The sequence below is a fragment of the Blennius ocellaris genome (assembly GCF_963422515.1).
Source record: "Blennius ocellaris genome assembly, chromosome: 2".
Taxonomy (NCBI): Eukaryota; Metazoa; Chordata; class Actinopteri; order Blenniiformes; family Blenniidae; genus Blennius; species Blennius ocellaris.
In genome coordinates, this window is record NC_137651.1 from 22,760,567 (window position 1) to 22,783,837 (window position 23,271).

A 23,271-nucleotide genomic window follows, 5' to 3' on the forward strand; every position below is an offset into this window, starting at 1 on the left:
CACACACACACACACACACACACACACACACACACACACACACACACACACACACACACACACACACACGGGGGCAGAGATGTGGGGAGGAAGTGAACAAGGTCACAGAGTATCTGGGAGGAGAAACAAACTCAGAAACCTGGAGGGAATTTAAATGGAAAATGACAATCAGATTCTTGAGAAAAGCAGACATGGCGGCCACAACGGGCCCGAGGTGTCCCGGCTAATGTTGGAGAAACTGTGAACCACATGCTGCCAATCACACACACATGCACACACACACAATTTGGTTTTGCCCCGAGCTGAAAACATTCTGGGTAAAAAGTATTTGATAGTCCAGCAGATTACTCCGCAGGACGCCTCGGTGGCATTATTGGGGGCATTACCTGCAGGCTTGGAAGGGAAGGATAAGAAATACCGTTTAATTATATCACTCGCCGCAGCGTGGGAGCATATAACAATTAACTGGTTAAAACCAGATCCTCCCCCCCCCACACGGTATAACGGCTCCGGAAAGTTTGACATATTTAACAAAAAAGAAATGAATTCATGAATGTTTTAGAGTCGATCTGATGGAGTCTGTTCGTACGGCGAAGCTCGTCAATCATAGTAACATAATAGATGCAGGGTTTCTGTGATCATATTCATATTTTTGTTAATATCAGAGCTTTTATTTATTTTTTGTTTCGATACACCAGAAGTGGGCAACTTGTTTTTCCAAAGGGCTACATGAAAACTGACTAAACTATGGAAGATTTGTTGATTTCTCAATTAGAAGAATCTCTGGTAAATATTTACTTACTTTTTTCCCCCTCTTCTACTTTCTCTTTTGCTTTTACTTTCTTTCTTCTTTTTTTCCACCCTCACTCTTTAAAAAAAAAAATATATATCCTATCACTGTCGAGGTTAAGTTAACATCAACTACATTTGTTTCGGATATACTGTCCTGTTTTTTCTGTTTGTGTTGGAATTATTATTATTATTATTTTTTTTTTAAATCAATAAAGAGGGAAAATTGAAAATTAATCATCTCTGGGGGAAAAAAAACAGTTTGTGTCACTACCAAAGTCTTTATTGTAATAACATTTTTCTAAATCTAAAGTTCAGTAAACAAGTAAATAAAAATGGTAATTTGTTTCATTGTCAACCATCAAATTTGTGAGGTAACAGTTATTTGTTCTTCCAATATGTGTTTGGCACTTGTGGTATATACTGTATATTAATTGTATACAACCTGAGACAGAAGTTATTATATCAACCTCTTTTCAAACAAAAGTTATACAAATTAATTGTGGACTGTAAATATCAATCCATTTCATATAAAACTTCTATCTAACCCCCTCTGATTTTTATTCATGTATTATTTTCCCGTTTTATACATATTATGTTTGAAACAGATCGAAAGACTGTAAATGTATACACACAATACAGTAATGTGTTCGGGGGCCTGTCAGTTTCACACTTCCTCATCAACCTTTAGATCTCGCTGACAGAAGTGTACGTCTTTTGATCATTCTCCACCAAGCATCTCTCACCCCTTCTTTTTTTTTTCCTTTCTTTCCTTACTTCAGATTCATTTCTTTTCTCTCAGGAACTGTCTGAGGAGACAACCCCTTTGATTCAGGCAAAGTTTATCAAAAGGTTTTGCAGCGGCTAATTATTCATCAGCGTTTCTTAACATTACCTCTTTGACATTGTAACACTCAAACAAAACTGCCTATGTGACATGTAAAAAAAGAAAAGAAAAGAAAAGAAAAAAAAAGTAAGTTTTCTCACTTAGGGGAATTTAAGTTTTTGTCTTTGCAAAAAGAATTAATCGTCAGCGCCGAACAGCGACAGACCTGGTCCTTGATGCACGAGATTCTGGTTGAAAAGCCCTGCTGAGTACATCAAGCTGTCGCTTCGCTCAGATGAAGAAAGCAAGAGACGTTTTTCTTTTCTTTTCCCACATAAAGAAAACGCTACATTTTTCATCTCTCTTTTTTCAAACTGGCCGTCACTGCAAGCTGTTTCAACGTTCACTTTTCACATCAGGCAGGAATAAAAGTCGACGTGGCTGAACGCCTCGTCGTCTCGTATCATGGTTTCTCACCAAACAAACAAAAATTAAATACATATTGTGACTCATCAGTCACATCAAAGAAGTGAAACACCTGAAAACGCGAAGTGTTTGTCAATTAGGTTGATGCAAAGTAAACAAATGAATCGAACAAATTGGAGCGGGCGACATTTGCAGGGACTGGATTTGAGCCTGTTTCACTGCGATGCAACAGATTAGGAAGTTAACTTTGGTGAATTTCATTCAAAATAGTTGCACATTTGTTTTTTTTGGTTTTTTTTTTAAAACAGACGTATAGTGAAGTCTCCAATTCTTCTCTTTTCAGTTCCTGCACATTTATTGTTATTAGTAATAAGACGCTGCCTATTTATCTGGTCAGGAATTCTCCGTTGTGTCGTGGGTGAGTCACAACACATTTGCAATTTTATGAGATATTTTTCAGCAGGTTTCACTGGGAGTTTCAGTTTAGCTTTAGTTTAATTAGCTGCATTTCAACTTTCCTCAAGTACTGGGAACCATCTTGAGATTTATTTTGTGATTGAACTGCAGGAAGCAGGGTCTGAATTCAGTTCCCAGGTACTATATAATCCCCAAACCTCTATGGCTGTGAAGTAGTATTTTGAAAGGGTTCATCATTTTTTGGAGGGTCATGACTAAAGTACCAAACATTGGCCGTCCATTCACCGTATCATATTTTACCTGTCATGTTTAAAAAAAAAAAAAAAACTCAGTTGAATACCGCCTGCTTTTCTTGATTAGTCGTTTTGTCGTCATCAACTTTTATTGTCAAAAGTTTCAAATCTATAAATTTGAGTTAAATCTTATTTCTTTTGAATAAACCTGTATAGAGTCGTCTCAGTTTTAATTGTACAATATGAAACATCCAGGCTTCCGAGGTCTTCAGGAAGAAGTTTACTAATTGTTCAGAGTCAGTGGAAACGAGAGGAACCAGCTTTTAGTTCCTACGTTCCTCAAGTGTAGAACAAGCTCACTTTTTTAAAAATAAATCAGGACTTAAAACACCATTATCTGCTCAGGCTGTCGAATACACAATATATCATACATATTTCATTACCCGTTTTACTTTATTCTCCCATATCCCATATCCATATTCTCCCAAAATGTCTTTGTTTAATGTTTTGCATACGATCCTTTATCGCCTTGTTTTAATGGTTTACTTTATTTCCTCATAAAGTACTTGTGTCTGAATGGCGCGACAGAAATAACTTTGCCTTGCCTAAAATATTTAATACTTTGATCTAAATTGTTGCAGCAAAGAAGTTTATTCCTTTAGCCCACGGTTGGTACATTTCTTCACTATATTTGCAAATAAAGTGGTATTTGAATATATTAATAGCAAACTAAATGCATAATTAAACGTGTCAAAATGGAACTAATACCGTAACTACATTTCTTTTTTTCTTTTATTTTAAAATTCTAATTTACATTAAAGCAATTTAACCGTATTAAACCGACATATTTCCAGCTGCTTTGCACCATCAAGTCTTTCGTTTTGAGGTTATCGGCGTTTTCTCGCTGTTCAAACCTTTTGGAAGATGTTGCGTTTTCACTCCCTTTCACTCGTTTCTGTTCCCAGAGCTGCACCAACCATGTCGAGCTCAGACCTCTGTGGAGGCCGTACCCATCACCTCACATTCTGGACTATAGTTTTTTTTTTTTTTTTTTTTTATTCCGCTTCTATTTGTGCTTGTTGTCATGCTGTGGACTGATTCGGGGCGCCAATCAAATGCCTCCTTAATGCTGAAGGATAAGAATAGTGGTGGTGACTAACTCCAACCAGACTGCAAACTATATTTGCAGCCCAGCACCTGCTAAGAACCTCCCCCATGCTTCCCTACTGCCTGCAGACATTCATCCTTCCAGCGCTTTCCGGTCGTACGGTGGACAACCTGCCTTCTGCTGCTGCAGCCACATATTTCACATTTGGACTCATCAGTCCGGTGCACCTGGTGCCACTCGTCTGCACCGCGGCTCCTTGTATTTTTCGTACACAGGTGACTTGCTTGGCTTGGTTTCCACGCCGGGGGAATGACTTTCTGGCTGCAGGCATAAACGCCACTCCTGACAAGTCTCCCCCTGGAAAGCAGAGTCCGGCTGTTTGCCGCCAGTTCGGACCCGATGACGGTTTTCCTGCACGTGTCCCAGTTTGAAGGGGAAGCCATCTTAATGGGCTTCTTTTTTTTTTTTTTCTCGTCTGCAGCTCTCAGCTAGGTTGGCTGACCGCTGTGTTTTGAGGAGGCTGGGCGCCGCATCTGGAAAACACCTGCCTGCCTCCTGTTTTATCATGAAGCTCGCTCTTGCCAAGTATTTTAAAATGTCACTCCTTTAGGGGACTTTTTAACTATAGCCATCCTCCTCCCAGTTTCATTCTCCCTGGAGGTTCAACCTTGTAATGTTAATGTTTATGAGCAGTGAGTTGATATATTTGAGTAGTTATGCACCAAAAAGTGTGTTACAAAAACATTGTATTACTATAAAAATCATAACCAAGTGCTTAATGTATGATTTGTAGTGACTCACTCATGCAGAGGATATGAAATAAACATGATTAGAAATGAGTTTTAGTTCATATAATAGTTTTGTCACATAATCCTGGAGATTGTATTTAGGCCATCACAGCTCTAAATGGTTTGAAAAAAATTATTAGTACTTTTAATTAGATTTCAGCAAGAACTAATTTACATTCGATTAAGAACAAATAAATGCAAATGATTGTATTTTTGGTAAAGACACTACTTATAGCCTGAGTACTTAATCAGCTTCATTAAAAGTTAAAGATTTGTGATATGCAATTAGTTTTACATTTACAGCAACTGAACTTTTGATGCCTTTTTGTAATTGAAGCTGCTTTTATGAAGGTGACCTACAGTAACGCTCATAAAATGAATAAAGTGAGAAACTTGAAACCTTTATTAACAGCAGAATTTATGTTGTAAGAGCTGAAACATTAACTTTTAGTGTAAAATATTTGTCCCATTAACTTTCATTAGTGAGGAAACAACACGAGACGGAATAGTAAAGCAGATTTATTTCACAATCTGGCATCCAAAAAGTTTCCTCGTGACTAAAGAGATATGGAAAAAAATTATCTATTATACGTACTCACCATACTAGAGTACTGGTTTGATTTTATAGTATTGTCATTTGCAAGGATGAAAGAAAAATGACAAATACTACTGTAATCTAGTATTTTTGATAAAACTGCTCTGTAAATGTGAAACTTTTCTGAAACGAAAATGCAAAAACAAAGTCGTTTTGCTTGAAACGTTGTCGAGTAACCCGGGCCTTAATCCAATACATTCAGTCTCATCCCATAAACGTGTTTAAATCGGACCTCATAACAACTATGATCCATGTAACCATGGGTATTGAATCAATACGTGTTGATTTTCTCCGGCTGACTCCAAATTCACAGGAAATGTGAAGATGGTTGTCTCCCTGTGATAAATGTGGTAACCTGTCTAGGTGAGCTGTGGCTTCACCTCTGGGCAGACAGCCTTGGCTCCAACGCGCTACAAGCCTGGGGTGGAATAGAACTCGGACGGATGGATTCTACCAAGTATAAATGAAGTCGACTTCAAGGCCAGACTTGTAAACACAAGTCGCACCGTCTTCACCACAGCCAACCCAAACCCTCGCGACGCTCTCAGCACTCCAATTACGTGCCGTCTGGGTTCGAGGTGTGATGCATTGGCGGAGGGTGCGAGGGTTTATTATCACTCGATAACGAGGAAGCTGGAGAACTGACAGGCCCATTAAAAAGACTGAAGGAAAAGAAGTTTTGCGCAGACTTTGAACAGCAAAAGTTGTTAAATAAAACATGGATGGTGTGGGCACCTTTTCGCAGCCCCCGCAGAGACTCTCTTGTCTGATTATTCTTGTCATAACCAGGTAGGTGTGAGGAGGAGGAGGGGAAAAGTATCTTTATGCAAGACTACAGTCTCACTGTGCAATCTCCACTGAGCAGCCATATAAAGGAAATACGGTGCGCAGGAGGGTCCTCGCTTGCCTCCTCCCTCCCTCCCTCCCTCCCCGTCGGCTCCGTTCCTCTGGCTTCTTTTCATTCCTCATTAACCCACGACGGTGCCAAAATTAGCAGATGACTTGTTAACTAAACTTCACATTTTGGCCAAGAGGGACGTGGGTGAAGCAGTGGTGTTTGAATTAATAAGTGTTGGAAAAGATTTAAGAGATTGGGAAATTTGCGCCCCTAACTGATGAAACCCAGGACTAATATACCGGACGGTGGCCGTCTGAGCAAGAGAGGAGGAGGAAGAGGAGGAGTTTCTCCAACAGGGGTCGACGGGGTCTTAAATAATGCTGAATTGATGCTCTTAAAAGCCGGGCAAGGTTGGCCGAACACATTTTTTGAAGCATTAAAGTGCCCTGTCCAACTTGTAATATAGAGGAACATCCTCCATCCAATAACGGCTACATTTTCGGTATCGATTGGAGGAGGTTCAAGCCGAGTTCAGATAAACAAACACCTCATCAGGTGCTACGTCAACCCTGACGCCCGGCAAAACAGCCTGAGCACCGCCTGGAGATCTTTAATAATTTAACCAAACAAACCGAAGACCCACGGCGGGAGGCGACGACGGCGCAGACCGCTTCACAGACATCAGTGTCCCCCGTGCATCAGTTGGACTCGTTAACATAAGATCTGACGCGCGCAATCAGCCGCGTGCGTCGGTGGTGATCCTCGCTAATTCATCCCTGACCTTATTCATAAACATCTTAATGGCGTTCAGCATTTGAAATCAAGAAAAAAGGCGAGATTAAGAGGAAAAGGCGAGGCAAACATGTGCAGGATCGTCAAAGCACTCTGCTTAAAATGCATATCAGTGTTTCTTCATATATTTCAAGGACAGACCTATTTCATGCTATTAGCCTTAAGCGGTCTCCATGATGGGAGCCCGGTGATTCACTCTCAGATATTTCTCTTCCCCGAGAGGCGGCCAACATGAAAAGGTACGTTTTAATGCCATGAATAATGCACAATTGTTTGCTTCAAGAAGTGTAGATATCAGAGTCACATCAAGCTCATTGACTGTGGGATAAGAGCACCAGCGCAGAGGCTAAATATCATATTCGCCAAACACCGCCGAATCCTGGGAATACTCCTCGAATACCCCAGATTTGATCGTTTTCTTGATTTTTTATCATTTTAAATTGTTTTTGCATGAAAAGATGATCATACTAATGAAGAAGGAGCAGAATAACAGTGCAGCGATTAAGAGAGTCAGAACAAGCGGTACTTCCTCATGCCAATGCACTTAAACCTCATTAGAATGACTTTAAGACATCCCCCTCAACACAAACTCCATTTCAGGCTAATTAAACTGATTTGTGGAATCAAACAGGGAACATTAAAAAGGGCAAAAAATGATTATGCTGACAGCTGTTTTATCACATTTCATATCCGCAGCAAGCCGTTACAAAGTGCCCTTGCAGACATTTTTTTAAAAATAAAAATAAAAACACAATAATACCAAACTACTGTGAAACTATGGACGTGATTAATTCATATCGGCCGAGTGGCTTCATGCTTGAGAAAGATTACATGTGCTTGGAAAATAAAAACAACCAGCTTCCTTGCAGTCACAGGATCAGACACTCGAACATCTCGGGGTATGAAAATAAACCACTCCATGTTCCACATCAGGATTTGTCACAATGAAGAGGAAAATACTCCTGTGTTACTAATAGCATTAATTATGGCAGCTCTCAGGCTGCTCTGTGGTGTAGTGGTTGGTACATCACAGTGAGGCGGCACACGGTTTAAATCTGGGGTGTGATTTTTTTTTTTGGGGGGGGGGGGGGGTATTCTGATTTACTCCAACAATTTTTTTCTGGGAAGATTGAAAAAAAAAAAAAGGACCATAAATGGTAAATACTACATTGTGACATGTAACAAATTGTGGGACTAGTTAATATTGAATGAACCAAACACCAAATATGTTGTGGAAGAAATGTACTTAAAAGCACATAACTGAATCAATAGGAAAGATGTATACAATATATACACATGTATATAATATATACAAAGATATATACAAAATAGCCCACATACAGTCCAGTTTCCAAAATATTGTTATAAAACTTTGAATTTATACTCGAATGTTTTGCTTTGTTGTGGCCATAGCGTACATGATGAAATTGTCAATACTTTTGCAAGATCAAACTGTCAGTAGTTAAAATTACAACAATCTCAACAGGCTGTCCGCTCATTAATAATGTGACTTACTTCATCTCCCTGATTAAATACGTCACATTATAATCCATGTTCAAATGTATCTTTGCAGGACTATGTATAGTATAATCCTCAATTGATCACGACTGCACCACTGTATATACTGTATTTAGAGAAAGTCTTTACATGTCATTTATATATCGTTTCAAACCCATTTCTGTATGATACTGCATGTCTTACTGCTTGTATGAGTTCTGGTCAGAAGAAACCTGCATTGTATCGATTTGAACACGTGAAATATGCATGAAAAGGAGAATACTTCACAGGACCAGATCTTTCTGTTATTTCTTCAGCTTCAGTCAATTAGTTTAGAAATAGCTGCACACCTACAGACAATAGTCACAAATAGCCTCAAATTCATGTTTTTAGACTGAATTGAGTGTTAAAACAAATGTAGCAATGGCCAATAACCCTATCTGCCCATAATTAAATCAATTCGACCTTTTACCAATGACGTTAATAACCTAACTTTCCAAGAGTGTCATGAGCCTCGATCAAAATATTTGGCTATTGAATTATTGGTAAATGGTAAACGGTCTAGATTTATATAGCGCCTTCTAACCACACGGAGTGCAGTCCCAAAGCGCTTCACATATCAGTCATTCACCCATTCACGCTCACATTCACACACCAATGGGACAGAGCTGCCATGCAAGGCGCTAGTCGACCACTGGGAGCAATTTAGGGTTCAGTGTCTTGCCCAAGGACACTTCGACTCATAGACCAGTGTAGACTGGGATCGAACCTCCGACCTCTCACTCCGAAAGACGACCACTCTACCACCTGAGCCACGGTCGCCCTTATTGTCTTTATTCCATTCAGAATTACCAAAATAATGACGTTATTGGTATTTATTACTTTCCTGGTTGTTCCAGGCAGTCAGTACTTGGAGAAAAGCCAATATTCTCCCTGTGGGACCCTCGTTTTTAACGAAATCCTGAATTTGTAATGCACCTCTAATGCTAAGGCAACGTTGCAAGTCGGCATAAGCGACATCGACGTGCCTTTCTTCATTTACTACACATAATCATTGTAACGATGGATGGCAGGAGACGTGTGACTTTGCTTCGGGCCAGACACATTTGGAAACAACATGTAGAAAACAAAATGTTTGTACAAAGTTTGAATCCGTCGCTTTACATTTCTCCAGTTATTTTCCGGATCTGTCTCATAAACGCCCACGGCTCCTTTTGATGTTTTTCAGCTGTGAGCAACTCCTCCATTAGCCTACATGTGTGCATTGCATTGTGGGACAATGGCGTCCGTCAAAAGCGCACTCGACAGTCATTCACAGCGCGAGCTGACATTTTCGAGTGTGCTTAATTTTGTCACTCTGTCAGGGTGAATGTACAACAGCCTCCCAATCATGTAGGAATTAGTATGCAGAATGGGAAGGTGATGCAGGACAGGTTATTAGAAAAGTGTCTGCAAAAGCCCCAGACTTAGAGCTCAAGTATACTCCACATGTAGGACTCTGTGACATTCAACAAACGATGACCTTTAATGAGTGAAAACTGGGAGAATATTTACCAGCATGGAGTTGGAGCGTCCGTTGAAGGGCTGCTGCTCTGTGAAGAACTCGGTGTTGTGGTCCAGCCGTCCGTGACCTCCATACAGAGTCTCATCCGAGTCCAGCTTGATTTTATATCTGACAAAAGATTGAGGTTAAGGCGCAGTAGCGGTGGGAAACTAGCTCATGAGATCGAAGGCGTGAGAAGCGCAGGAGGTGGTTTTATTGTCCGTGCTTTTGATTTGCGGTCTTGGTTGGTCTACACTCCATGAAATCCTCACATCCATCAGCATTCATCTCCTCCTCACAGCAAAGCAAAGTGACAGAAAAAGACCAATTTACATAAACAGAAATAGCTGTTCAGTCACGACTCAACTTATCTAGCCTGTCTGTCTAATCCATCCAGTTTGCTGCAGAAACAATTAATTTAATCAAATAAAATAATGATCCAAATGAGTGACAACAGATACACAGAGGAAAGATCATAAGGATTGTTCTCTTCTCCTTCAGGATTTGTTGTTTTTAGCAGCTTAACAAAAGAGTTATTTGTGTCAAAGATGGAACAAATCACTCCCAAATTATCTAAATTAGGTACAAAACAGCTATTCTAAGGCTCTCACAACTCTCAAGTTAGCATTTAGCAGAAGTAGCAGAACGACATGTTCAGATCAGACGTGGAATAAAAACCCAAGTACCAACTCGGCACAAATTGAACCCCAAATTGTTCCTGCACGGATCTTTTAGACCGGCCAGCCAATCCCAACAGGAAACTACTATACAACCACATATGCCAACATATAGTCAGCCTGTCTGAGAATACGAAGCCTATTAAAAGAAAAAAAAAGAATACGTGCGCTTTTTAGCAGTTCACAGTTTCAATGACGAGCTAACGCAATACAAACAGAGTACAAGTTTAACAGCAAGAGGGTAGGTGGATGTGCAACATAATGTCTCTGATTATGTGTACAGCAGGCGTGGATGGGGATTGAGGCACGGAAACACTGCTCTGTGTTTCTGCTGCACTGAAAGCGTCGATAATGAGTGTTGTGATTCAGCTGCCCGCCTATGGATCATAACAGAAGACGGTGTGATCTGTGTATTTGATTTTTCACCGGAGGTCCCGACGTCCTGACACAACCTGACTCGACAATCCACAAGCAGCAGGATTCGAAGCAGGACATTTTTTTACCCGCGGGCAAAAAAAAAAAAAAAAAAAGTTTTTTTGTAAAAAGGACTGGCATAAATGTATGCATCTTTAGAAGAGGATTCAGGGAAAGGCTGTGCATAAAACATAATATGTAAACCATGCCGTACGCTTCAGTGACAACTTCAATGCTCGATCGCCGATTGCAGTAATAAATGTGCCATTCAAAAGGGGGGGAAAGAAAGCTGCAGAAAGCCGTCTGATGGGATGTCTAAATTGTTTGGAATAAGTTCCCAAAGTCTGTCTGCAGAACCAAAATTCCTGAAAGACTTTTGAAGGGAAAAAAAAAAAAAAAAACACCTCCTCGAGTTCTTAAATTGCTTGACATGCTCGCGGTCCCCATCTTGTTGCTTGACAGGAAACAAAAAGGATGGGTGTCAGAATTCGTTACAGGGCTGTTATTAACGTCAGAGGAAATATTTAAGACTCTTTAAACGCTGGATTTAAAATAGAATAAAGTTCACTTTGACAAGTATGTACACACACACACAGATATATATATATATATATATATACATACACACACACACACACACACTTTTTTGATATGCAAAGTCCCTGGCATGGTAAAAATGTAGCCTGTCAGACATGAAATGTACAATAACTAACGTTAATATTGTAAATGCCCATAATGATCTGTGAAGATGGTTATTTAACAAACAGCAGTTGAGATGTAGGCAGGCACGCAAACTTAATTGGACGGATGAAACCTTCTCTCCGCAAAGGCGACATTCCCGGGTTTGAGTGGGGTCCTCACTTGGCCCCAGAAGCCAGGGAGACCCTGCTGTTCCTGGCTGCTCGTCTGCTTCGATCGCGATGATTAAAAAGACGTTATTGCTCCCTGCATTGTTGCCCAAATCTGTTCTGCTCAACTTGCCACAATGACGCTTTATTGACAGGAAGAAAAAAAAAGAAAAGAAAAACTCACTTTATTTAACAATACCGATCAAAAACATGTCGGATATGTTCTCCCAGGCCTTAAAACCCTTGAGTGAATCTATAGGATATGTGTGGATTCAGCATTTAATAGCCCTCAATGTAAACAATAGAAAAACCCTTTAAGTTGATTTACTCCACAGTGATTGCAATAGGTCTGTGTGAATATTCCTATAATATTCCCCACCATTGATTTGAAGCGCTACTGCTTTAATCCTGGATTCTATCTACACCGAAAGCGTATATGTCTATAGCGGTGAATGAGCTGGAAATGAGGCATAGTTACAGTAATTCAGAGTCCCTTGGCAAACTTCTCTGCAAGGAAGCGAGCACCAGCACAAATTGGTAGTTGGAGGCTTTGAGCGATTACGTCTTTGTTAGTGGCTACAGACGGCTGCAACAACATCTTGCAGTTCAGCTGTAAAGTATTGTAATCAATACAGCCTCTGTGAATAAGGGGGAAGATTAAAGAACACAATCAATTTTGCCCAATGAGCAGAAAGAAAGGAAGGCAGCTCCAAAAGCTTGATGATTAGAGTCATTGATGACCTGAAAACAATCTTGCCATGACCACGATTGCAGACCAAGCCACCACTTAGTTCCTCCATCAGCTTGTCAGGGTTTTTTCTTTTCTTTTTTTCGCCCCCTTTCTTTTTTCGGGAGGGGCGTGCTTTATGAAAGTAATAGCACCCTGGCGAGGGTAAACAAGAGCTGAGTGAGTTGTGTGTTCACAGCTGAAGAATGTGGCACGGCCTTGTAAACGCTCTAAACACAGAGTGTCTGGCTTTTTCACAGTCTATTTCACCTGCTTCTGCTCAGCTGGCTCAGCTTATACAGACACTTGAAACGATCTTATTTCATTTAAATTTCATCGCTTAATATAAAGCACATAACACCTAAAAGTGTGATCAGCCTCACACCTTAAATTCCACCAAAAGTTTAGATTTACACTTTGGTTTTATCCATTGTTTTAATTTGGGGGACATCCAGTGCCGCCTTTTATATTAAAATAACATTTGTTGTTTAATTTGAGGTGATCACTTCAATAAAGATGATGTCCAACAGCCCAGCAGCTATACAATAGGCATGCCAGAAGGCTTAGTTGTAATTGTTCCACTGTGCAGTCATTGCTGGACCAAGTGTATGATAATGAAAACGTACTATGATCCTGAACCATAAAGGCGGTCACCATCTGCTGATGTATTGTTGTCGCTAGAGAGGAACAAAATGTACTCTGCATAGTGTTTGATATTTCTTCATGAAAAGCCAAGACAAAAGGCACAGAATGAATGCAGATTAAAATCCAAGTGAAGCAGGGCTTCAATGACTGGTTTAGTGATAAAGTTCCACTTTCTAAGTTATTGTTTCACAAGTCTGACGGCAGTAAATGACATTCACAGAATTGTACTAGACTTCAAAGGTCATGGCAGGTCTTTAGACAACCAGCAGTTGCCACACGCTTTGAATTTTAAAATATTTAAAAATTCAATTGATTTTTATTTGCTGCTCAGAGCCACTGAAAAATACAACGTTTTGAGAAGCGCTTCCAAGGCGTAACTTTTCGAAAACGCTCCAGGGTCCATCCGAAGATGGGTGACGACGCAACTTTCTGAAAAACGCTCGGCCCCGTCGCCTTGCGGACGGCGGGAACGACTGCTCATGCATATCACCGCCGCAGAAAATAATTGTTCCGCAAATGCGTGATTAGATGGGCGGCAACAAACAACAATATCAGCCTCGAGAGCGGAAGAGTGGCAATGGGGCCTTAACCTCCAATATTGTTCTTGTTGTTTTGACATAACAGAAAACTGTTTTCATTCAATCTTCACTTCCTTTATTACAACATTCTTTTATGTACACAGACACTTTTGAACAATCTTAAATGGGATCCTATGACTTTTTATGAAATATCTCACACTCTTCTTGCATTGAAAAGCACATTGCATGGTAACTGCAACCATAACCACGTGTTACACAAACAAAGTCCATTTACCCTTTTTAAATTTGGTATTTTAAGCAGAAAAGTTTAGGAGAAGTTGGCTTGTGGCCTCAAGCGTCCGCCGCTTTTTGACCCTTCGGCGTGGGCTCATGGTCTGACGCATTGGATTGTTCACTGACTAACGGAGAGCCAGAGCAGGCTTTAGACCATCATGAGACAGGTTAGTTTTAACCCTCTGATGATGTGCTGGTGCAATCCTTTTTGATTAGCTGTTCACTTCACTTGGCTTTAAAAATAAAATATAACAACGATTCTTTCTCAAACATCATGGAAAAAGCCCACAGTTTTCCTCCGTCTACCGAGAGGCATTACTTATATTCCTGTGGTGCATCTTTTCAGGCTTTCCTCCAGTTAGTCTTGGGAGGATGATTTTCACTGAATGGGAAAGGCCAATGATTTTGGAGGACTGATTTAAAATCCTCTAAACTCTTTTGTGGGTTTTGGCAGCTTGAACTGTAAAAACAGACTTTTATAGATGGTGTGAGAACTGCAGTTGAGGGGAAAAGCCTGATTTGTGGTCTTTGGGTATGATGAGCTGCAGATTATTATTTGTCCATTGGGTACCTGCAGGATTTATGTATTCATAACAGTGAGTATGATGGTTATTGGAAACGGCATACGAAATGATTGCAGAATACTTACACCCTGGATGTTCAAGCTGTGGTGAAATGGTACCAAAATATATTTGGCTCGTATTGCCTGGCAAATACATTGAACATAAGACCATTTATTTTAGATGGATGAATGTATTCCTGTGGTTGCTAAAAAAAAAACCTCATTGTGGAATAAATAAACCTTTACCAAAAGTGAATTTTGTTTTCCTGGCATTTTGCCATTTCGAATTGTATAAAAAAAGTATTAAAAAAATCATTCAGGAACAGGAATATAATATTTTAACAAACCAAACTGCATTAAAAAAAAAGTCGATGTAAAGCTGAACTCAATAAAAATGCATCACACATCTCGCCTTTGCTTTTTTTGAACAAAACTACACACACATATATATACTTGTGCAGAGAACAATATGCTATAAACATTAACGATGGTGGGTACAGTTCGTACGAACAGACGACAAAGTTGTATTGTTATTACGGTGACTCAACTATCAAACTACCAAGTCCCAGGAGAATATGCACTGGGAGTCATGACACTCTGGACGCCGCCATTGTTGTTATTGTCCATCTCCTCATGCATGTGCCGATGCACCATTAATTACAGCCGTAGTGCCCATGTGCAGTAGCAATGTTGCGCCATCACCACGGAGACAGTTTACACGGAGACGGAGCCTTTACAAATAATTCCATCTTGGGAGCAGTTTTCGAAAAAGTTGCATTTTCAGTGAATCACACCATCGTAGCGGTGTGAACAAGACACCCAAAAACACAAACAAAATGTCCAGTTTACACATTCCATCATCGTGTAAACGGGGCCTGACACACGTCCACTTGAGCACGACAGGCAATAAGACAACTGGACTGAACCATTCCACACAAGTGAAACTCATTTCAAAATCACGAATGATTTCCTGAAATCACATATTGCACAGGGCAATTGTTCTGTCAATGAAGAGATGTTTTTCACCATGTGTGACTGATATAAGGGAGAGTTACAACATAAGAAAATTCCTCTGCAGAAAGATAAAACCTGGCCCATCTCCATTCATCTTCCAGCACCTTTCAATTTTTGCTAAAATAAGGTGCAGGTTTGCCTTTACCTGGTCCTTATCTGACAACATTATAGATAATATCAGAGCACACCATTTCCACCTATGCGTGGGACCGTAGTCTGAATCCTTGTTAGTTAAGGTCGCGCCTGCCGGAGCCGAATTATTCCGAATGGTGTTCCAGGAGGAGCTCAGACAGAAAAAGAAGAATGATGACCTGACACAATCGCAACAGCCGATTGGCACGGTGTAAATCAAAGACCAATCTGCCCTGACAGGTACAGCTTTCATGACGGGATCCAACCGGGATTTCAAATACTCTAACCACCCAGATAAAGACCCCTGCCTGAAGAACGTGTCCACCATGAGTCAGGGAGAGAAATAGGAAAACACTGATGGTTTGAGTGCCTGTCCAAAAAGCCCGACGTTGACTGCATTTTAATGGCCAAACATTTTTTTTGGAGGGGGGGGCGCATTTCGATTTGCTTTCTCGGCTGTCCCTCATAGAGCGAGAAGTACGCAACAAATTCAAAAGAGGACAATGAGAGGCAACAGAAACGCTTGTCTAAAAATATGAAGAGGCCAAAGAGTCAGTGAGAGATGAGTTAAAACCACTCTCGAGATGTTATGTATTTATTTTGAAGTTGGGACAGCTTAACAGCGAGTTTTGTATTATATCTCAGACACTAAAAGCCGCAGCTGTTTATTTATTTGTAACGCACCTGTGCAGCTGCAGCTCGACTCACCGTTGTGGAGAAGAGCTATTTTTTATGTTTAATTAGCCATTACGGCGCGATGCAGAGGTAGTGATACATCCTCTCACTGCAACCGCCACGAGGCAACACTGTTCTCCGCTTCTTAATTGAGCCTTAGTAAAATATACAACTGCAGCGAAAGCACCCGAGGATCAATCTAAACAGCCATTAATTCCTCAACATGCGACGGGGAAAAAAAAAAAAAAAAAAAAAATTCCAACTCAATGGTGTTTACTGCAGGAAGGAGAGACCCTCTGATATAATATGGCCCTTGCCATGTTGCTAAAGGAAGCGACTCCCGGCATTGGATCAATTTTCACCGGCACACAGAATGGTCAGCTGCATCTAGCCATTATTTCTAGATACAGCAGTGGCGCCGGCTCCACTGCGACATCCCTGACCCTCGCACAGGTAGAAGAAAGTTTAAGTATATGACAGCTGAGTGTAATGAAAAAGCACTTTTGGACTCTTTGAGCTTGTCTTGTTTACCTCTTCTGCCTCTGAGTGGCACTTTCATCTGTCTTCTCCCCTAATTGGATCCTCTGCACACATTCCCATCGGAGGATCTGCATCTCCTCATACACACTGCGCATTTACCTTCCTCACACACACACACACACACACACACGGCACATTTGCCTTTATGTGTTTACCGCCTCTCTGGATAATGACAGCCAGAGCTTTGCCCTCACATTTATTTGCATTTCCTCTCAACCCACCCAGTGTCTGAGGCCTCTCCTTAAACATCAAAAGAAGCACCAGGAGGAAAAGACGGGATTCCATCTCAATGAAAATAAACCCTCAAAAACGACGTTACCGACACTGTGCAGCGAGGCTATTAAGTGTGCTGCCCAGGATTCACCCCGTCAAGGCAGAACTGCAAACACCCGGCACAACGTGCAATTACTGCACATCAAACAAACGCGCAATTAACCCGCGATAATAAAATACTACAGGTTACTTCTGTTGCTTTTTAATGAGCAAATAAACTTGATTATGGTTCCTTCTTTCTCTGTGCACATCTAAATTTTCATTTATTTTATTTTATTTGAATGGTGGCTAACACTGACAAAAGATAATAGAAATTATGTTCATGGTGTTTTGTTTTCAGCCACAAACAATTCAACCCACTCATGTATATTACACCCTTAACAGCAATGTCAGGATGTAATACATTAATTAGAAATGAATGAGACAATATGCGAGAAATATCGTATGCCATAATTTTGTCAGTGAAACAGTGGTAATGTTTGCGGACACGATTGCACTTTCTTATATATTTATCTAATTAACTACAGGAAAGTATACACACACACACACACACACACACACACACACACACACACACACACACACACACACACACACACACACACACACACACACACACACACACACACACACACACACACACACACACACACACACAGACATATATATATATATACACACATACACACTAGTACTTGCTACTACTATGAATAACAATTATATTAATAATTATATGAAGTTATTGCCACTGGAATCACAATTTGAGACTGAATTTGTGTTGCAGTGATGTGAGCTGCTGCTATCAAACGCTGCCTGAATCCTCCTTGTTACATTATTTAAGTCATAGCAACAACAACAAAAACAAAAACAAAAACAAAAACAAAAAAGCTCCACGGCTTCATACCCATCCGGGAAAGTCTTGGCGTAAGCTACAGTGAGCCCCATAAGGGAACAGTGTCCGTTATAATAAATACAAATCTGTCAGCTTCCTGTCCCCCTTCACATTCTTGATCATTAGGCCTGCTGTAATCACAACTGTGGGACTCATTAAATTGCTGACAGCCAGCGCCGCTAAAGAGAGCGCTTTCTGAATCACTGGGCCCTGCTACTATTTCTCTCTAATAGCACAACACGAGTATAAACAACTGACTCATATTCTTCTCAACTGTGACTGCTGAAATTACATCACAAAAGTGCTAGCCTAGGAGAAAACGCAGCCATTAAAAACTGGGGCTTTTTACAAGTCGCGTTTACTTTGAACGGGCCCGACAGCGTTTGGATTCCTGATCCACTCGTCTGCCTGCAATCTCAAAAGGGGATTTTTTTTTTTTCTTTTCGTTTTTTTAACCGCATCCTAAATGCATTGGAGTTTCATTTAAAGCCATGTCAAGCTTTCAAATTCATATCATCAGTCACAGGTTGAAGATTATAGATAAGGCTTGATGTAAACCTGCCACACGCCCACACACACACATACATATACACTTTCTGTTTCAGCCTCCTTTTCCCCCCCCCGGGAGATGTTTACATGCCGAATATTGTCACAGATTAGTCACGTCACCGTACAAAAAGAGTAACTAGCAGGGATATCATCGCTTTTAGAGGTATAGCAGTGTGGTATGACAGGAAACATTCAAACTCCCTCCCCTTAAATTTTTTTTTTTTTTTTTTTTCTTTCATAAATTTACAAAAAACTAAAGAAAAACAGAGTGGTGACATGGTGACATGCGCTCGCCTTAAAGGATACTTTCCTGGAGCTGGTACAGCCACCCTGTAGCCCTGGAAGCTCTGACTGGGGTGTAAGTTGAAGATAAAGAGCACATTTGCCCTGTCAAAGACAAGGACCTTGTCCTCTTCGTGCTTGGCGCTGATATAGGCCTGCGGCGGAGAGAGGGAGAGAGAGAGAGAGGGAGAGAGGGAGAGAGAGGGAAGAAACGTTAATAAAAGTATTTCTTCATGAATAGTCATTACCTTCCTCATCTTGGACTTGGAGAGCATTATAATGGGGTGCGTTATATCAGTGGACGGCACATTTACAAACAGGCTCGGGAAACACTCGGGAGGAAGATTTGGGGTGGTGCCACTCATCAGCGGAAAGCGGCGGCCCGGGATGGAGCCGGGCAGGCACTGTCAGCGTGAGACAGCTGCACACGATAGAGCCGCCACTCTCCTGTGGAGCGAGCTACTGTTAACGTGTCATTAGCAGAGATTATCAATGTCACCCTACCCACTATTTTTAGTGCCTTGTTCCCCAAGCCAATTTCAGGGCAGCATATTCGCGGCGGAACGAGAAGATAAGCACCCCTGCAACTGGACGGGCAGGATGGAGCCATTCAGTCCAAAAACTCTGGGTATTTGACGTCATGCCAGGTTTCTCAGACTGCTTCAGCAGAGCAGGAGAAATGTTCACCTCCTTCCATCAAGTCGTGACCAAACAAGCACATACGTCCGATGTAGATCTCTACCTATAAATAAATAAATGTAAATGTAATCAACAGGCTTGGTGGTTATCTGGAATTAATTCTAATTATATTCACAGTCTGTTAATGTTTGTCAGGAATTTTTCAAACGCCCATATAATGAGATCCGAGAGTGTGGAGAGAAACATACCACCTTATGATAGGAAACATATGGTGGAGTTGGGAGTTTGACTTCAGGTCGGAGAGGAGAAGTTTCTGTTTCTGTCACCGCCTGCAGCATCACATTGACCTGAAACCGCTCTGAGTGAATCGTAGCCAGAATATGAAAGCAGGGTAAATCCCTATTTTGGAAGTAGGCTCCCTGAAAGAAGAGGATTTTTGAGGAGAAAAAAAAAAACAACACAGTTGAAATCCAATATTTCCACAAACTATGACCCTTTATTCCATCACTGTTGCAGAAGTAAAAAAAAAAAAAGAAACACTGCTGGGGAAAGACTTTGACTATTTCCCATGATAACAGGAACTATAGCTCCAAAAGGACACTTGCTTGATTATGCATTTGTTATAACAGTAAATCTTAAACAGAATTTGTATGCATCCTGCAGCTTTGAGCTTATCGTTGCCATGTTTACCAAAGTTATTTTTGAATAATTCTTTTTTTTTTCAACAAACTAATTAATTGTTTACAGCACTGTGAGGATCAGCAGATAATCAGTATGTAATAATCACATCAGGGACCAAAACTGAGACAATCATACTTTTATTTTTCTGATATTCTTTTAGTCAATTTTTGTAATAATAATTTATGGGACCAACTGTGCAACAACATGTCCGTCCTTATATGCACTGTGTGTATGTTCGTGTTCATACAGTTTAGACAGACCTACATCTTTAAGTTACATTATTTATTTTTTTTATCTAACTAAATTTTGCACCGTGTCATTTTCTTCTGCTATCCTGCTTTGCTGCTGTAACACTGTAAATTTCCCAGTTTGTGAGATGAATAAACGATGATCTTATCTTATCTTAGTCATAAGAGAAGTGCATTAAAAAAAAAAAAAAAAAAACAATTTAAAAAGACAAACCTCTTCCCTGGTGTTGCAACCTAATTACATATCTCCGCCAAAAGTGTGTCTGCACATCCCACAAATTATTATTATTTTTTTTTTATTATAAATATGGAACCATTTATGTTCCCTAAAACAGCAGATGAAATGGTTACTAAACTGAAGCAACAAAGTGGTATTTCAAAAGGAGGATAAACACCATTGAGATTAAACAAATGTCAAACCGTGATTAAATTGATTGATTTGACTCATTTTCCGACCTCTGCGGAAGAAAAACTAGTTTTTTTTCTCTCCATCCTTCAAAACCTTTGGATGACAGGTCACAATTGTATTTTATCTTAGTGACTGAATAAAGTCAAAATGTGCGATTACGTCATTCTGATTAAAGTCTTTTAATCTACCTCGAGTTTTCAATCAAAACAAAAAAAGAATAGTTGGAACATTTTTAACACTGGACATTCAGGTTACATATTCATGTTAGGAAAATACTTCAGGCCTTTATATGAGAGAAGTATACATCTATATTCTTCTTGACTCCACCGTTTAGAGGTCTACACAAAGAGAAAGAGGCTGAGATGTTTGGTCAAGATGAAAACATTTCTGAAACTTTTTCAGCTGTAAAAAACCCCCCCCCCAAAAAAACCAAAACCAAAAAACCACTCTCTGAGCACATTGAGCTTCGTTTTCACTTGGTATTAGATCGAAGTCGCAGCCCGTGGTATCACACATCGCCAACGTTTTGTGGCCGTAGGACTGCTACGAGTACACAAACCCCTCAGGATGCAGTAGTCTGATTGCTACTGTGTACTGGTTTATTGACGTTTCATCACAGCGGTACACCTCAAATAATGATATCTGTTGCACTACCGGGAGCTTCAGTTCACGTCACAGTTTGGCCTTTCACAGCTCACTGACGTACATCTTCAAAACGAAGAAGTACAAAAACATCGCACTTCAAACCCGGGAGCGCGCACATTCCTATTTTTTTGAATACCTTACTTATAAATCCTATTCTCATTTGGACTACTAAACATTCTTGAATCCTCCCCAGTGTGGTGAAACACTGAACTATCCCGGCTAAAAAAACTATTCCTTCAAAAGCACAATTACCTCGGCAGCGTCAACGATAAGCTCCGCCGAGGATTCAGACTCGTCTGGTTATCATGTGTACTGCGAGCAGTTATTGCCATTATCAATGAGCGATGCTCAGACGTTTGGCGATATTGTATCAGCCCGTGAGAAAGACCGAGGAGAGGCTTCTGTCTCGTTTTGCATAGAAACTGAATCACAGGGTCAAACACAGAAACCTGAGGAGCTTATTTATTATGTCTCGCTTTAGTCCTGCTCTTTAAATTTAATTTTGTGGCTGTGAGTTTCACGGGCTTATTTAGAAAAACTGCCAAGGCGGTTTTACCGGGGTCAGCTTGTGCCCCTCCTCACGCCCCGCTCCCCTCTACCGCCACCTCATCTCAGTTGTGGTTTTACTACCAGGTAGCATGAGCACCATTTAGCCCGATGCCGCATGCTACAGGTCATTAAATGAGGGAGACATTACGTATGTATGAAGTAAATCCTTCACTACACCTCCAGTAAAGCAAGAAAGGCCAGGTACGATGCAGGCCACCTACCGCAATAAATAAATAAAAAAACGACTTTTACTGTGCTGTTGTACCTGCAACATTTATCACTCTGCTCTGGAGATGGTTTGTCATATTTGGATTTACCTCCATGAGATTTAAAATTATGTTCTTTTTCTTTTAAACTATGCATTTGAATAAGCTGTCCTGCTTCACCATTAGATCATTTGATGATAAACCTCAATGCCCAGACATGCTTTTTTTTTTTTTTTTTTTTTAAGTTTAATTGAGTTGAAGGCCCATTTGACTGAAAACATTGTTTTTCATATCAGAAAATATTCTGATATAAAGAGCAATGTTGTGCTTGTTTGATTTTCTTTTTGTGTAATAAAAACACACACACACACATGCAATATGGTATAAACAATGACAATGGTGAGTACAGGGACATTGGTATGGGCAGACGACCGAGCTGGATTGTTATTACAGTGACTTTCAGCTATAAAACTACCGAGTCTAAGGAGAAGATGGACTCTGAAGACCTGTTCGGGATGTATCCTTGCCTTCACCTCGGCGACACATGGGATCGGCTCCACCACCCCGCAACCACAATTTGAATAAAGCGTTTTCGTTTAATCGGGATTTCTTCTGAAAAGTAAATATAAGGATGCTCAAAATTGCCCAAATAGTTGTTCAGATTGATGCCACATCTGTACAGAATATATCTGTGTTTTATGTGTTAATGATGGTGAAATAATGCTATGAAATGAACTTAACTGGCCCGGATGTGGACTGGCCTCCTATGGCGGGTTCTGTGGTTGGAGCTCACTCGGACTAAACTGACGCGGCACCAGAACAGCAATCTCACATCCCGCTGAGCCAGATGGATTTTTATGATAAAACACAATCTGTGTTGGAGCACACAATGTCAGCTTGGAGGCATGTTCCACATGCAATGGATACTGTAGCGCGACAGCACCGCGTCACCCATCTGTTGTGTTCATGTTTTGAAAATGCAGCAGAATATAAGCTTTGG

The 23,271-nt window shown here is 40.5% G+C and overlaps 1 protein-coding gene across 1 annotated transcript in view; it reads right to left on the minus strand.

The window, feature by feature from the left end:
• Positions 1 to 23,271, minus strand: part of gbe1b (glucan (1,4-alpha-), branching enzyme 1b) — a 111,436-nt gene that overhangs the window by 7,529 nt on the left and 80,636 nt on the right. Inside the window, exons 14-15 of the mRNA XM_080503983.1 lie at positions 18,919 to 19,049; positions 9,864 to 9,981 (exon numbers count right to left, since the gene is read on the minus strand). Of these exons, the coding sequence (XP_080360109.1) occupies positions 9,864 to 9,981; positions 18,919 to 19,049 (249 nt within the window). The remainder of the gene's footprint in view (positions 1 to 9,863; positions 9,982 to 18,918; positions 19,050 to 23,271) is intronic.